Source organism: Pinus tabuliformis, chromosome 7, assembly GCF_031772625.1.
Source record: "Pinus tabuliformis cultivar Carrire ecotype Pingquan chromosome 7, CPIR1, whole genome shotgun sequence".
Lineage (NCBI taxonomy): Eukaryota > Viridiplantae > Streptophyta > Pinopsida > Pinales > Pinaceae > Pinus > Pinus tabuliformis.
In genome coordinates, this window is record NC_142293.1 from 1,445,356,575 (window position 1) to 1,445,372,675 (window position 16,101).

Consider the following 16,101-nt stretch of genomic DNA (forward strand, 5'->3'; position numbering starts at 1 on the left):
TCCAACCAACCCACTGCATCATTTGACACTAAGTCCATCTCGCTACTGCTGAATCTTGGGCTCCCATAGCAAGGAATTGATCCAAGAGGTGGGTTCCTCAAGGATCCTGCCCACATGTAGTCCTCTTGACTACAGTTCTATATCGCCCCATTTCCCTCTTGGAGATGCGTGGGCACTCATGGCAAACTCATCTTCGTCAATTTTTGCTGGAGCAGCCTTAGGATCATGTTTCTCATCCTTATCCTTTTGCTTCAAAGGACACTGGGATGCAAAGTGGCCCATCTCGCCACATCTGAAACATTTCACCTTTGAAATGTCCTTCTTCCACTTCTGCTTCTGTTGTCCCTTTGATGCTAGAGCTTCGTTCTCCTCCTCCTCCTTGGTCTTCATGCCACTCCCACTGTTGCCATTGAGGTTGACCTTAACCAAATCCCTCCTTAATTCTTCCTGTTGAAGGGCTGCCCACATCTCCTCCCATGAAGGTAGTCTTTCCCTGCCCAATATACTTTGGACGAAGACTTGCCATTCATCCGAGACTCCATTCAGGGCCGTCCTTACTATTGCGGTAGATTGAGGAGTATACCGCACTACAACAAGCTAGTCTCTGGTGTCCTGAAGACGTTGAAGATAGGAGTTAACCCCTTCCCCCTTTTGCATCAATGTTCGCTGCAACTTTTGTTCTAAGTACATCTTCCGCTATTCGGCAGAACCTTCATACAATGAAAACAAAGCTTTCCACATTTCTTGGGCTGTATCTTTGCCCTGCAAGTGTGAGACCACATGATCTCGAACTCCATCAATTATGTACCTCTTCGCCTTTGCCTGCTCAACCTTGTACTTCTTCTTTTGATCATTGTCCGCGGGAACAGTCACAAGACTCTTGACGTAAGATTTAAGATAATACTCCTCCAGAACAACTAAGATTCTGGTCTTCCGTATGACATAGTTGAAAGCTCCTTCCAAACTGCACTGATCTCTGAGTCCAAGTGATGCCATCTCACAGAAACTATCGAATTGACTCCTCTAGTCACTGTGCAACATTGGTCTGCTGCTTGGCAAGTGAAAAATTCAAACTTTTGGTGAGAAAAGTCCTCTGAGGAGAAAATTCCCCTTCTATTTGTCTTCGCTCTTTTCCGACGGATTTCTGCCTCGACAGAAATTGTGCCCTTCAAGCACTACGTTGAGGCTTTGCATCACTTCCTCTACCTCTGTAAGCTCACGAATAGGAAATCGTATCTTTGTCGACTCTCTCAGAGAGAGATTTCCTCGGAATATCTGCATTCCCGGTAAGGACTGCGTAATCCCTTCAAGGGGATTCAAATTGCTGCCAAATTCAACTATTGGCCTCTCTACTCAGGGCTGGATTTGCTCTTCCTGTTTCAAAATCAATGCTTTGATGCCAGGTGAAAATTCCTATACTCAAGGAACCCCTACTACAGCAAAACTGAATTTACTTCTCCTACTCGATTTTAATATACATTATCAAGTTATTTTTTGAAAAATACTGGAGTAAATTACTTCTGCAACCTACACCAATTTAATTTCATTACATGAAACAAGAAACTGAGCAAAGAACAAGACACATAGGACACCGTTATTTTTGGACAAAATAGTCCCCCGGAAAAACCCAATGCGAGAAAACCAGTGCAGCAAATATGAGGGTTTATATTATTAAGTAGTAGTTCTGAATACAATGTTGGTTGCCCTCCCGACAATCCAGTTACAAAGAAAAATATAATGGCGAAAAACTGAGTGGGATTACCTCACTTCATCCGGCAGTTTCCGGCTGATCTGGCAGCAGAATTGGCAAACCCTTGACTATCTCTGTGATGGCCCTGCGTTAGCCTCAGAGGCTCTGCATTAGCCTTGCGCTATCTCTTCTGCCTCTTGGAGCTTCTGCGTCAACCTCTCCCGGTTGTTCTGGTAGCTCCCCGACAGTGCCATATTTTTGCGTGAAGGCAACTTCCCTTCTGCGTTGACCCTTCTGGCTTTGTATCCAGCCTATGTGGGCCTAAACTGGGCCCAATGTCAGTCCCTATAGGTGCTGTGTTGCCTCCACTGGTGGCTCTTTGCCTCTCTGCCCAGTGTTCCCGAACTATCCCTGCCCCTCTGTTGTAGAATGATCACTTAGTTCGAATTTCTCAGCTTCCAAGCCCCAAAAATTTCGAACTCTAGATCAATTCGTTCTCTCGGTGTGTTCCTGAATGAACCCCAAGCCTCCTTCTTATACTTTTCTCGTTGATACTTCAACGGCCGAAATTAAATCTCTAATCAATGGCTAAGATTAAAAACTTGACTTGATCCGCTTTTTAGAACATTCTCACCCATATTTTGATGAATACCCATTAATACTTTAATTTTCCTCAGTTTAGACTTAGGAACCCCATTAAAAATATTAATTATTTTAATGAAATACAATCTGGGTGGAATTTCACCAAACGGTTTTTGGGTTCTTTAGAACTCATGTGTTTTAGCCTCTCCACAAATTTTCATGGTTAGAGCACATCCGATGCTACCAAAAACTAACAAGCAAGACCATATGCATATCCCTTTGTGTCATCTTTAGGACATATTTTGATTTTGAGTTTATAAAACTTACAGTTCAGGTGCACATTTTCAGTTAGTGTCTGCCCGCATTATAGCATGGCTTGGAATTTGTCCAGTGACAATCCTGATTTTTTGAAATCTGCTATATGCGATTTTGTAATGGTTTTGTCATATACCTAAAGCGTTTTGCTACATTGCACTCAGTTTTGGTTATGGAGGAATGGGGAACATGGGAGGAGTTTCTATGACTGCAGGGCAGGGTTGGGTGGAGAAACGACCCAATTTTGGGGAAGACAAAGGGCTCAGCACTGTTAAAATAAAAGTTGTGCAGAAAACATATGTAATTAAATGCATAAAAGCTTGAAAGTTGACACAATAAATATTTTAGTACACATTATTTGAATGGCTTGACAGTAACATAGACCATTCCATAAAATGCCAACGCCCATTTTCTGTTTGATAATAAAAATGAATTTATGAAAATAATTGTCTTCAGCTTCAAATTCAGACACTAAAGATATGTGACTGACATCGCAGGATGTACATATCAAAAATCAAACTACTATTAATATATCTAAAACATTCCATAAAGGGTTACACTGATTAGATTGAGACCATGAGCAGAAAATTGGATAAGGACAGAATATCTCGTCTCTGGCAGCATTTGTTGTGTTGAGAAAGGGGCAAAGGGTCTTGTGCCCTCTAAAGTGATGTATTTGAGATTGAGTATTGTTGTTGAAGACATTCAGTCATAAGTCTTCATGGTAGTGTGCTCCTCAATGAATTTAGTTTCCGGTAGTTGTAATCTATGCCCTTTCCTTCCATTTCAACAGGTTCGTGACTGTTTCTTTTCCATTCCTATAAGATTGAATGGTGCTCATATGAGAAATACAATATTCTCTGTGTTGTCAGTGGTCACCTACCATAGTGGAATGGATTTGTTTTTACTTTATTTTTATTTTTTTTAATTGTTTATTGATATTTAATTTTATCTTTCGTCTTGGCATGATAAGGATGTTGTGCGAGAGGTATTCCATGTAAAAAGCCTCACCCCTTGTCGTCCTCAGCCCTATTGGCTCAACAACTCTCCTCATTCCCATTGGCTCAATGATTCTCTTCAGCCTCGTTGGCTCGAATCCCCAAGTTAGTTGTTCACCTTAGCTCACATCAGAGTCTTTGAACTTTCTCTTGGCTCAATTTCTTTGTAGCCTTGTCGGCTCAATGGCTCTTCTAAGCACCTTATGCTCGAACCCTTGAGTCAGCTCTCCACTTGAACCTGCTTCAAACCATTCCCTGATTTCTTTTTTGTGGCTTGCGTCATCATGTTCCTTGGATCAGCCCATTGTTGAATTTTGTAACTATGGTCAGTGATCATAATAAATGTTTTATCCCTTGAAATATATAATGAAAATGTAAGACATGTTCAAATGTCATTTTTATTGATTAGCCATTGAAATAATTGTTATAAGACATGTTCTTCATGTGGGTTTCAAAAGAGAAAATTTCAAATTTCAAATTTTGAATTTTTGGCTCCTTTATGTCAAGTCGGCACTAGTGAAGAGACACCCATTCGGACAAGCAAAACATTATATATCAGACACTCAACCTCCTCTAAAAGGCGCCATTCAATCTGACACACAACAAGATATATTTTTTGCAACCAAGCGAAGAAGAAGAAGGACAAAGTAGGACAAAGGACAAATTTATCTCAAGTATCTCTCTCTCTCTTTGACTTCACACGTGTGACATTCTGGGAAACAGGCGAAAGACAGTTGGAAGGAAGTTTGCTGCATTAATTGATACAGGAGCTACAAACAGTTTCCTTAGCAAGAAAGCAACGAAAACTTTAAAGTTGAAAGCTGGAATTGAAAGGGAATTAAGTGCTTTCAAGGCTATTAACTCAAGCATGAAGGCTGTGACAGGTATTCTAAGGGATACGCAGGTGAAGATGGGTTCATGGTTTGGAAAGTTGGATCTAAGGGTGATTGAGATGGATGATCATGCTATGGTCTTGGGCAGGACTTCTTAGTAGCAGCACAAGCCATACCAATGGTGGACTGTGACATACTCTTGATTACAGCTGGTGGGAAAACCATGATCATGCCGATGACAAGGAAGAGTTGCTTGGGGTATCGTCCAAGGATTGCTTCGATGATTTTGTATGAGAGAGACTCGAACATGAAGCATGAACATGTGGAGCGGCAGGAGGTTGGATGTTTGACTCAAGTAACAAAGGAGAAGAGGATGCTCGACTTTGTTGCACGAGCCATGAAGGAAAAGAAGGATGGAGGTGGAGGGATGGCTTCACCCATCGCAAAGAAGAAGGATGTGACTTCTACCATAAGTCTTCACCAAGGAAGTGCCAAAGAGAGAGGAGGTCTGAGTGCTTCTTCTAAGTCAAGCGAAGGAGGTGAGTATGCAGGTAGAGATCCAACAACCATAGTGGATTATTGTAGATATGTTATGGGCATTTATGATTTTCAATTGACGAAAGAAAGACTTAAGAAGATTGGATGTACGAAGGAAGAGGTTGTTGCTGTGCACAATCACTTGAGGACGCAACATTAATTGGACACATGGGTGGTTGAGAGTCATGGAGGAAACATCTTGGCCCTTGCCATGCACTAGACCTTTGGAGATGGGTGACGACAAAGGGGTCTTTGGAGAAAAGGCCTCATAGCAAAAGGAAGTGATGCTTAGATGGATGTGGCTGTTGGTCTATAACCAAGGACAACACATGGACGATAACATTGATAGGATACATATCGCAAATGAGATGAAGTTTCTTCATGGACTTGGATGTGGCATGATGAGCATTGGTTGATGAAATGATGTGTGGAGATGGGAAGAGTTCTTAATCGAGTTGGAGGATGTGATAATGTGCAGGGGAAATGACTAATGAAGGCATGAGGAGGTACATTCTCATGAGTTGGATGTGAAAGTTGGATTACCTACCCAACTAGTTCGAGTCATGGCGGTTGGCAATGTCTTGAGATGTGTTTGAGTTAGGTTGGAGTATGGCAGCAACAATGCACACGATGACGACAACATGCGGTGAGTTGGCACGATATGAGTTGCAGCGATATGTTGTCACGAGTTGTGGCCAGTCTTACCCATATCGAGTCATGAGCCTTGATGGAGTCTCGTGTGATGACAACAGGGACGATTGAAGTTGGAGCTGGTGACACTTTGGGACATTTGGAATTGGTGATGGAGTTTGCAGAGATGGTGTTGTCGAGGGCGACAACCTTTTTAAAGCGGGGGAGGATGTCAGGGCGTTGAGTTGGCACTACAACCAACGAGCGCCCCCACGAGCATATGGAGAGGCAAAAAACCGAAGTCGGGTGTAGTAGGCGTGCTTAACCGAATCGAGTTGAGGGGCGTGTGTCCGTGTTGCACAAAGGCGACGGGCGCCCGCTCGACTTGTGTAGAGCGCGAATAGTTGTAGCGGCTAGGCGAACATGGCAGTAGCGACGAGTGAGACGCGAGCAGTAGTGACGTGACGTGCGGACAAAGGAGTGACCAGCAACAGAGATAGCGTGCGGGCTAAGGCACGGGCAAAGGGCACCTGCGCATCGCAGAATGTAAGTTGACTCACCAAGATATAACGTGTCAGATCAAGTTAATTGGAGTGGACTAAGCAGGTATATATTGGAGGAGAGGGAGTCGACCAAAGGCATTCAACCAAGCAACTCACAAGTTCAAGCAAGAACAAAATTGCGAAGGGTGAACGAGACAGTTCAGGGTAGCGTGCAGAATAGGCCGACCTGGGCGAAATAGTGCGGCTGCATGCAACAAGCAGCGGCCTGGGCCATGCACCAGCCTAGGGCGAGTAGGATAGGCATATTTATGAATGGGTGACTTTGTAAGTCGCAGCTGTAGAACTTGGGGTTCCTTGATACTGCGGGCATAAGCTGCACGTTTTGCATGTAGTGTAGGCAGAGGTGGCACATCTTAATAGTGCAGACATGGCTACACGATGAGGGTGACAGTGCAGGTATAACAACATGACTTGGGAAGACTTGTGTGAACGAGTTGCTGGTGCAATTAGGTGGAGCATACAGGAACTCAGCTTAAATAAGAATCCATATATATATATATTTTATTAATGAATAATGAATGATGTGTTACAGAGTGAGAGGCCCTAGCTTAAATATAGCCTTGGGTACCTCTTGGTGAGATCATGACCTTTGCCTAACAACCTAATAATTACAACTAGTTTTTACATAACATTGCCTTCCTCCCAAAAGATGCTTTATCATGCCCTTTGCCTAACAACCTAATAATTACAACTAGCTTTTACATAACTTTGCCTTCCTCCCAAAAGATGCTTTGTCCTCAAAGCATACATAATGACAGATGTTTTTGACGAAATGCTTTAGTCTCCCAAGAAGCTTCTTCTTTTGGTAAGTCCTTCCACTTGATCAGGTATTCCTTGATTACACAAGATTTTCCTTTGTGGATATGATACCTTCTGGCTCTAAAATGACTCTTCCTTCATGATCTAAGGACATAAGCATTGTTTGTGCTAATTGATGGTTACCGAGTGCCCTTTTGAGGCAAGATACATGGAAGATGTTGTGGACATGACTTTTCTTCGGAAGGCTTTAACTATATGCAACTTGGCTGATCTTTTTGATCTGGTATGGTCCATAAAACCTTAGTGCCATTTTATTTTTTCCTTTTCGTTTCAAGGACAACTGTTTGTATGGCTGGAGCTTGACAAATATCCATTCTCCAACTTCAAATTCTCTCTCGGTTTTGTTTCGGTCAACTTGCTGCTTCATACGGTTTCTTGCATTATTTAAATTTTCTTTTAGAGTTTGGATGACCTTTTGGGTTTCTTCTAGCTGGTTTTTAACAGTTGGTAGTTTTGTCTGCATGATAGCCAGGTCCTTCCATTTTGGAGGTTCGTACTTGTACAAAGCTTGAAATTGAGTCATTTTTGCCGACGTGTGGTAAGTAGAATTGTACCACCATTCATCGAGGTGTGACCACTGAACCCACTTATTTTGTTTGCCCTTTGCATAACAATGAATTAGGCTTCTAGACATTTATTGATAACCTCTGTTTGGCCATCTATTTGAGGATGGGAAGCGGAACTCATTTTGAGGTAGGTTTCTATATGATTGAATAATTCCTTCCAAAAATTACCCTTAAATTTGGCATCTCTATTGCTTACAATGACCTTTGGAAATCCATGTAATTTGTAAACATTTTTGCAAAATATCTCAGCGATTTGTTTTGCTGAGTCTGATTTCTTCATTGCAATAAAGTGAGCATACTTGGTGAGTCTGTCGACTACTACCAGAATTTTATCCTTACCATTAGATACAGGTAAACCTTCAATAAAGTCCATTGATATTTCTTCCCATTTCTGATTTAGAATGTTTAAGGGATGAAGTAGTCCGGGTGTCATAATATTTTCACTTTTATTCCTTTGACATTTATCGCATTCTACTACATATTTCTGAATATCGTGACTCATTCCCTTCCAAAAGAATGACTGGCGTGCATTATAGTAAGTTTTAAAGAATCCTACATGTCCGGCTGATAGTGAATCATGTGACTCTTTGAGGATCTTGGTTTTAAACTTGGAATTTGAATTCAGATAGATTCTTCCCTTGTACCATAGAATATCGTTCTTCCATTCAAATTTTGAGTTGTGCGGAAGGTTATTGATTATAGCACTTATTTCTGGATCTTTTGCATACTCACTTCGAATCTTATTAAGCCATTCAGGGACAACAACCGAAACTGCAAGTAGTGTCGGTTCTTCGTCTTTCCTAGACAGGGCATCTGCCACTACATTGTCCTTTCCCCTTTTGTGTAATATCTCCATGTCAAAGGCAACAATTTTTTCAATCCACTTTTGTTGTTCTTCGGAAAGTGTTTTTTTTGGAGGAGGTACTGGAGATTGTTATGGTCTGTTCGTATGGAAAACTTACTTCCCAAAAGATATTGCCTCCACTTGGCTAGTGCGTGCATAATAGCAAGCATTTCTTTGTTGTATGTAGATTTAAGACGTTCTCGTTTATTGAGTTTCCTACTCTCAAAAGCTATTGGATGCCCATCTTGCATTAACACTGCTCCTATACCGAAACCTGAAGCATCACACTCAATGATAAATGGTTTAGAGAAATCTGGAGTTGCCAATACTAGGGCATTAGACATAACTTCCTTCAATTCTTCAAAACACTTTCCTGCTTCCTCATTCCATTGAAATGAGTTCTTCTTTAAAAGGTTTGTTAGGGGTGCGGTTATATGTGCATAGTTTTTAATAAATCTTCGATAATATCCAGTCAATCCTAAGAACCCTCTTAGCTTGGATATATTAACTGGTTTGGTCCATTCCCTTATAGCCTTGATTTTATTAGGATCCACTTTTACTCCTTCCTAGGATATTATGTGTCTGAGATATTCTACTTCTTCCTTCCCAAATGTGCATTTTGACTTCTTGGCATAGAACTGATGCTCTTCCAATAGCGTAAGAACTTTCTCCAAATGTTGTAGGTGCTCCTTCCAAGTTTTACTGTAAATTAAAATGTCATCAAAGAACACTAACACAAACTTCCTTAGATATGGATGGAATAACTCGTTCATAGTGGTTTGGAATGTTGTCGGTGCATTGGTTAACCCAAAAGGCATTACTTTAAATTCGTAGTGACCTTCATGTGTTCAGAACACAGTTTTTGGTATATCTTCCAACCTTATTCTGATTTGGTAATACCCTGACCTTAAGTCCAATTTTGAGAAGTATTTAGCACCATGTAGTTCATCCAACATTTCATTGATGAAGGGAATTGGGAACTTGTTTTTAATTGTTATTTTGTTTAGTCCTCGATAATTGCTGCATAACCTGAATGATCCATCTTTCTTACGCACCAATACAACTGGAGCAACATACAAACTTTTACTTTTTGTGATGATGCCACACTTTAAAATATCTTGGATTAATCTCTCAATTTCAGTTTTTTGATGATGTGGATATCGATATGGTTTGATGTTGACGGGGTTTGATCCTGCTTTGACTTCTATTGTATGCTCGATTTCTCTTTTAGGAGGCATTTTCATGGGCAGGTCTTGGAATACTTTTTCGTGCTTTTGAATTAGTTCTTGTACTTCTAGTGCTTCTTCGTTGATCAATTTTGAGGTTAACATTTCTAATTGATGACATTGTACTACATAAGCTGGTGCTCCTTTTTGAATCATTTTCATCATTTGGGATGATGATATGATTTGATTCTCAGGTGCTTGAAATCCATATAACTTGTACCTTTGTCCTTCCCATTTAAAGCTTATAAATTTCTTTTGATGGTTGGCAGAGTAGGTCCCTAGGGTTTGTAGCCATTGGATACCTAAGACCACGTCTACTCCTCCTAATGGTACAATGAAGAACGAAGATTCTAAATTGAAGTCTTGAATCTGCAGTTTGACTTTATGGCATTTCCCTACCTTTTCAATTTTCTTACCGTCAGCTACCATCACCTTCATGTTGGGCATGGGGAATGAGAAAATGTTGAGTCTTTTTGCCATGGTTGAATCCAAAAAATTGTGAGTGCTACCGGTATCGATCAAAACCATCACATTGTTCTTCTTGATATGCCCTTTTAATTTTAATGTCTGAGGTTGTGATATACTTGTCATGGCTGACAGTGACACTTGTGGAATACTCTCATCATCTAGTTCTGGAGCGAATTGTGGTGAGTCTTCAATTTCTTCTATGTTAGATTCTTCATTGTCGGAATCATTGGTTGCTTCACATGTATACAGGTTCTTGGTTTCTTTCCCTTTAGCACATTTGTGTCTCGGGTCCCATTTTTCGCCACAACGCCTGCATTTACCTTCTTTCATTCTCTGCATTTCCAAATTGGTTTTGTCTCCTTCACGAAGATGTGGTGGAACATATCTTGTATTATCTGTGTTTGTAGCCTGGGGAAATCTTCATCTTGAATATACTCTTTCAACTTTTGCGTTTTGCATCTTTTCAAATTTCTTTTCAGCGGCTTTCGCTTTTTGTCTTGCGTCTTCTATTGTAGTAATGTCATGAAGCTCAAGTTCTGCCTATAGATGGGGTTTATTCTTGTGATGTATGATTGAATGAGATGAGATTCTGATAATCCAGGTACTCGTGTAGCCAAGGTTTCCCATTCTCGAGTGTATTCGTCCACATCTCCTTTTTGTCACAATATGGTAAGTGTTGAGAAGAACTCTTCTTCCTTGACACCTTGGAACCTTTTAAAGAACACATCCTTAAATTTCTTCCAATTGATAGCAAGTGTCGTCTTCTTCCACCACATATACCAATTATATGCTTCGCCTTCCATTTTCATGGAAGCATGCATGATCTTTTCATCATCATTGTCAATATCATAAATCTCAAAATATTGTTCTGCTTTATTGAGGCACACAACAATGCATTTTTCGTTGCCGTCGAATTTGGATAGTTCGAGTTTTGCTCTTCGTTGATATGTAGCTATCGTCAGGGTGAAGAAAGGGTGTTGACTTGAAAATGACATATTGGTGTATGGATTCCAGAGCTGCTTATTTGAAACATTCGTGTTACTATTTCCTTGATTAAGCGTGGACGATGCCTCGGGATTCTCATGTGTGTTAGATGATTTTGACGAATCTGGAGAATTGAGATGTTGAGTAGCCTCATTGTTCTGGGGTATTTGATCAAGTGTAATTTTTAACTTGTCACAGATACAGGTTAGTACCATCATCGCTTGACTATGATTTTCATTCACCGTGTTTTGAAGGATTGCATGATCCCTTTTAAATTCGTTATGGTTCTGCTCGAGCTTTCTATCCTCTTTGTCGTACCCTGGAGCTCCTTGATCTCGTTGGAATGGCTGGTAACCTTATTCTCAAGATCAATTAATTTTTTATTAAAATAATCGGAATGGCTGGTAACCCTATTCTCAAGATCAATTAATTTTTTGCTAAAATCAATCATTGTCATAGACGACGACATTGAATGGGTATGTGGTGGTGTATATTTGTTCGCCAGTTTTAACTTTTTCCTTAATTAGAACCTATTTTTTTTTATTGTTTTTTTTTATATTTATTAAAGAAAACCTTTTTTTTTAAATAATAATAATAATAATAATTATTATTATTTAAAAAAATAATATATATATATATTTTAAGTTTTATAAATATATAACAATTTATTTAAATATTACTTTTAATCTAAGTTGTAGAAAACATAGGGTAGGAGGCCGTTTTCGTATGGAAATGGAAACAAAACCCTGAAACGCGTGTGGTATGGCCGTGAAATGCGTTTCCAGCCGTACTGGCATGTTTCTCGATGCGGAAACGTGGCCATTATGGCCGGAAACGCGTTTCACGACCGTACGACGCATGTTTCCACTTGTAACTTGTGTTTTTTTATTTATTTATTTTTATTTGTTTTCTAATTTATTATTAGGTTTTCCTAATGACTTCTAGTTGCTTCTAGATGCCTGTCTAAAGTTATAAAAGTGAACTTTTGCCCTAGTGTTGATATGCAGTTCATCAAGAAGTTTGAGGCATATGCAGTTCATGGTAATGTTAAATTATTAAAGTAAAAGTGATATTCTCGTTTATTTTTCATTTTCATCCTTTTAATTAAATTTTTAACATTACCATGAAATGACTCGGGATGTTTGAGAGTGGTTTCGCCCTCATTGGATTTCATATGGAGAAAGTAGAATTTTAGATCTCACTCAAAATCTAGCAGACTTATCTGTTTTTCAGGATTGGGGGATTGCAATGTTTCCATTGGATTTTATCATGTACTAGGGTATGGAACTTGTATTTAATCAAGAGAACCAAGCCCTCTATGCAGGGGAGACTCCCAATAATCAAGAGCATGTAGGGTACTAGGGTATGAAACTTGTATTTAATCAAGAGCACTAAGGTCATTTGACTATGTAGGAGGAGACTCCCAATCAAGCACGAGACAAGAAATTAGAAATTTCTCGTGGCTGATTTTGGATATTTCTATTTTCATTAAGTGATCATTCATGAGTAGATGTGATGTAAATTTAGAGACTTATAGTTTATGCATTGACAATTGACAATTTTATCATAATGTAATAAATTAGAATGTATCATATATGCTTTATGATTGCACATATTTCTTAAATGTCCTATATATATATATATTTGCGTTTCCCCGTTTCCAAAATTTCGGGGGGTCGTGTTTCGTAACGGTACCCATTTCGGAAACTTGTACCCGTTTCCCTATTTCGTGCAACCTTGCTTTTTATAACTATATAATATAGTTATAGAGTGATCCATGTTAAATAGTTAAAAAGGGTGATGGTGGACGGAAGACGACAATGGTGGACGAGGAAGACGACAGACGACGTGGAGAAGGAAGATGGAGGACGCGACGACGTGGAGAAGGAAGACATAGGATGATGGAGAAGATAAAGGCAGTGGATGAAATTGAGGACGACGGAGAAGACAAAGGCAATTTGTGGTTGGAATAGTTGTTGACTGGACGCAGCTCAAACGTACAACATGGCGGAAGGAAAAAACACGCGAATGATCCAGAGGGGTCGACAGATAGTGAGTGTAGAAGCAGACGATCCTGCGGCAAAGGGTGTTGTGAATGATGGCCAAACGGTGTGGAGTTGTACGGGCAGCGAACGATGGTTGAACACAAGAGCTGCAGCACGACTGGCTTTGGTACCACTTGGAGCGTACAGGAACTCAACTTAAATAGGAATCCACACACACACACACACACACACACACACATATATATATATAGTGAATGATGCATTACGGAGTGAGAGGCCCTGGCTTAAATACAGCCTTGGATATTTCTTGGTGAATGGGCATGATCTTTGATCATGCCCTTTGCCTAATAACCTAATAATTACAATTAGTTTTTACTTAACACCAGTTTGCCTAATAACCTAATAATTACAATTAGTTTTTACATAACACCAGGCAATTGCCACACTCTTGTAAATTTGTAAAACAAACTTGTATTATATTTGTTGATGTTTTAATATTTTATAACAGTTGGGGAATACTTGTTTGAGGAGTTGCCCTCTCCCTTCATAAACTTTTGTGTACACTGTTTATTGCTGTTTATTGGATATTGCATGTTTTCTGAAGATAATTGAAGTTAAGTAATTCCACTGCATAAATAATTGAAAGAACACTTGAACAAGAATTTGGCTAAGTGTTGAGCTATAGGCGTAGTCCGAACACTGTAACAGTGGTGAAACGAAAGAGTCAGTCGGTGCCACACCGCGCCCACCGTGGACTTGAGTCGCCACTAGCGTGGGGCCGTGACAATGGAGCTCTGGTTAGAATCTGCGTCAGATCCGAGGTTATATAAGAAAAATCTGAGCTCTTCCTGAAGCTACTCAGAGGGCTAATACTCTATAATCCAGCCATAGTCACTGAAATTGTGCGTACTCCTGAGACAGATACAGAGGGTTTCTGAGGCACTTGGGAGGCTGTGACAGGCCCAAAGATCCCCGAGGAAACTCGTGCCCTGAAGCAGAACTCGGCAGGCTTCCTGAGGCAGTTCAGAAGCTAAAAATTAGGGCATATACTGGGTCAGATTTCGGACCAGTTCATGAACAGCTGATTATCATCTGGAGGTGTTTGATATTGTTCCTGAAGTTGAAGTCTGGGATTCTGGAATAATCTTTGTAGCAGAAGGTAGGGTTTTGACCTGGGGTTACTTGGTCACCTCTGATGACAGAATTTGCAAGGAATTACAAATTATCTGCAGCTCAGGTCGTTTGCTAGGATGTTAGGGTATATCTGTCTGTTGATCAAATTCTGTTAATCTGGACTTGTACTGGAAGTGTTCTATTAATTGGTTGAGTCATAATACTGTATATTGTATTTCATGTTGCTGAAGTAAAGAGTGTAACTTATTATGTACTATATTTCATATGTTATACTATTGAGTGAATTTCTGTTTCAAAGAAATCTTGTTGAAGACCCTAGAGCTCCAGGGAAAAACTAGGGCAAATTTCCCTTGGGGATCACATAATTCCTATGTTAAGGAGGCAAATTGCAATATACAAATGTGGCATGTTATTCAGAATTCACCTACTAATTCTCAGCACCCCTGCTGCATAATAGCTGCTTGATGTAGATAATAGTTATAGAAGAAGGCGATGTTTACAGTTTGTTTTTACAATTAATGTTAGTGTTCTTGCTTTGCTACTTTGGTCTATGCAGTTTTCCTCCTTTTCTGGACTCATGAAGTTGTCTTGGAACCTTTTCGTAAGGCTTTTGGGAAGCTGTCATGGATGATTATTTAGGTTAAGATGAGATTAAAAAAAGGAAAGGTTAAGCGGGATTTTACTTTTCAATGTCCTTTGCTGGTACATCATATTGTCCGCTGATGCATTTGTGAATCTGTCTGCAGGATCTGGTGTGCAAGACATTCTATGAGTTATGGTTTGAAGAACCTTCAAATGTACAAGCTGAGTTTTTTGGTGATGGAAGTATTGTGCCACTAGAAATAGCAGAACGGACACAGCAATTAGTCAATGTGTTAGCTATGCTGAACAACCATCAACCATTAGTTACTATCATCAAACGTACTTTGGCTTTGGATTTCTGTCCTAGGAGCACTGGAACAAGTGTGGTGTTACAAGCATCTGTCCGAAATCGGTGTGAATTGATGTGCAAATGTTTGCTGGAAAGTATTCTGAAGGTATTTTGATTGATCTGAATGCTTTTATGGAGTTAATATACTATTGTATACATATTTTAGGAATCGTTTAACTACATAGAAGTTAAATTTCTTCCATTACTGGATTAGTTGGTGGCATTTCTTTTGCTAGGTGGAAGAATCAAATAGCTTGGAATCTGAAACTCGTGCACTTCCATATGTGTTGGCTTTGCATGCATTTTGCACTGTGGATCCAACCTTGTGCACACCAGCATCTGATCCATCACGATTTGTGATCACTCTTCAGCCTTACCTTAAAACTCAGGTAAACATTTGAGGCTTACTCATCCTATATGGTTACAAAATATTTCCCTTGCTTTGCATCAATGAATTAATGTCAGTAAAGATTACGAAAGATGCATTCTGAAGACATTGACTGATTTCTTTTATGAAATATGGTATAGAATGAAAGGCCACCTGAAGAGAAGTCATTCTGGTGTCTTCTTGTGTTTTTTTACAGTGAACTCCACTTCCTAATGTTTGCAGTTCTCAGATTTTTTTGGTTGGTTGCAATCATCTTGGCATTCTTTTCTGATTATACAGGTGGATAATCGTGCAGTTGCCCAGCTGCTTCAAAGCATTGCATTTGTTATTGATGCAGTCCTTCCTTTACTCCGAAGGCCACCTCCGAATTTTGTTGAAGAACTGGAGCGTGACTTGAGACAACTAATAGTCCGCTACCCTTTCCTATCAGTTGTACACGCATGTATAAAGTCAGTGTTTGTCTTTGCTACTGTGCTTTTATTGCTTTCCATATGTGCTTTCTCTCTAAGTGCTATGCATTTGAATTTTGAAGTAAATTTGTAATTAATTATCCATGATTGGGAGATATTAATATTTAGCTATTAGTG

At 39.8% G+C, this 16,101-nt stretch overlaps 1 protein-coding gene across 3 annotated transcripts in view; it reads left to right on the plus strand.

Moving 5' to 3' along the window:
* Positions 1–16,101, plus strand: part of LOC149253129 (sister chromatid cohesion protein SCC2-like) — a 360,249-nt gene that overhangs the window by 185,174 nt on the left and 158,974 nt on the right. For all 3 annotated transcript variants that reach the window (XR_016267058.1, XM_089459872.1, XM_089459873.1), the window contains exons 16-18: positions 14,942–15,232; positions 15,363–15,515; positions 15,794–15,963. Coding sequence is in view for 2 of the 3 variants with exons in the window: in XM_089459872.1 (XP_089315998.1) it covers positions 14,942–15,232; positions 15,363–15,515; positions 15,794–15,963 (614 nt within the window). In the remaining variant the exon portion in view is untranslated. The remainder of the gene's footprint in view (positions 1–14,941; positions 15,233–15,362; positions 15,516–15,793; positions 15,964–16,101) is intronic.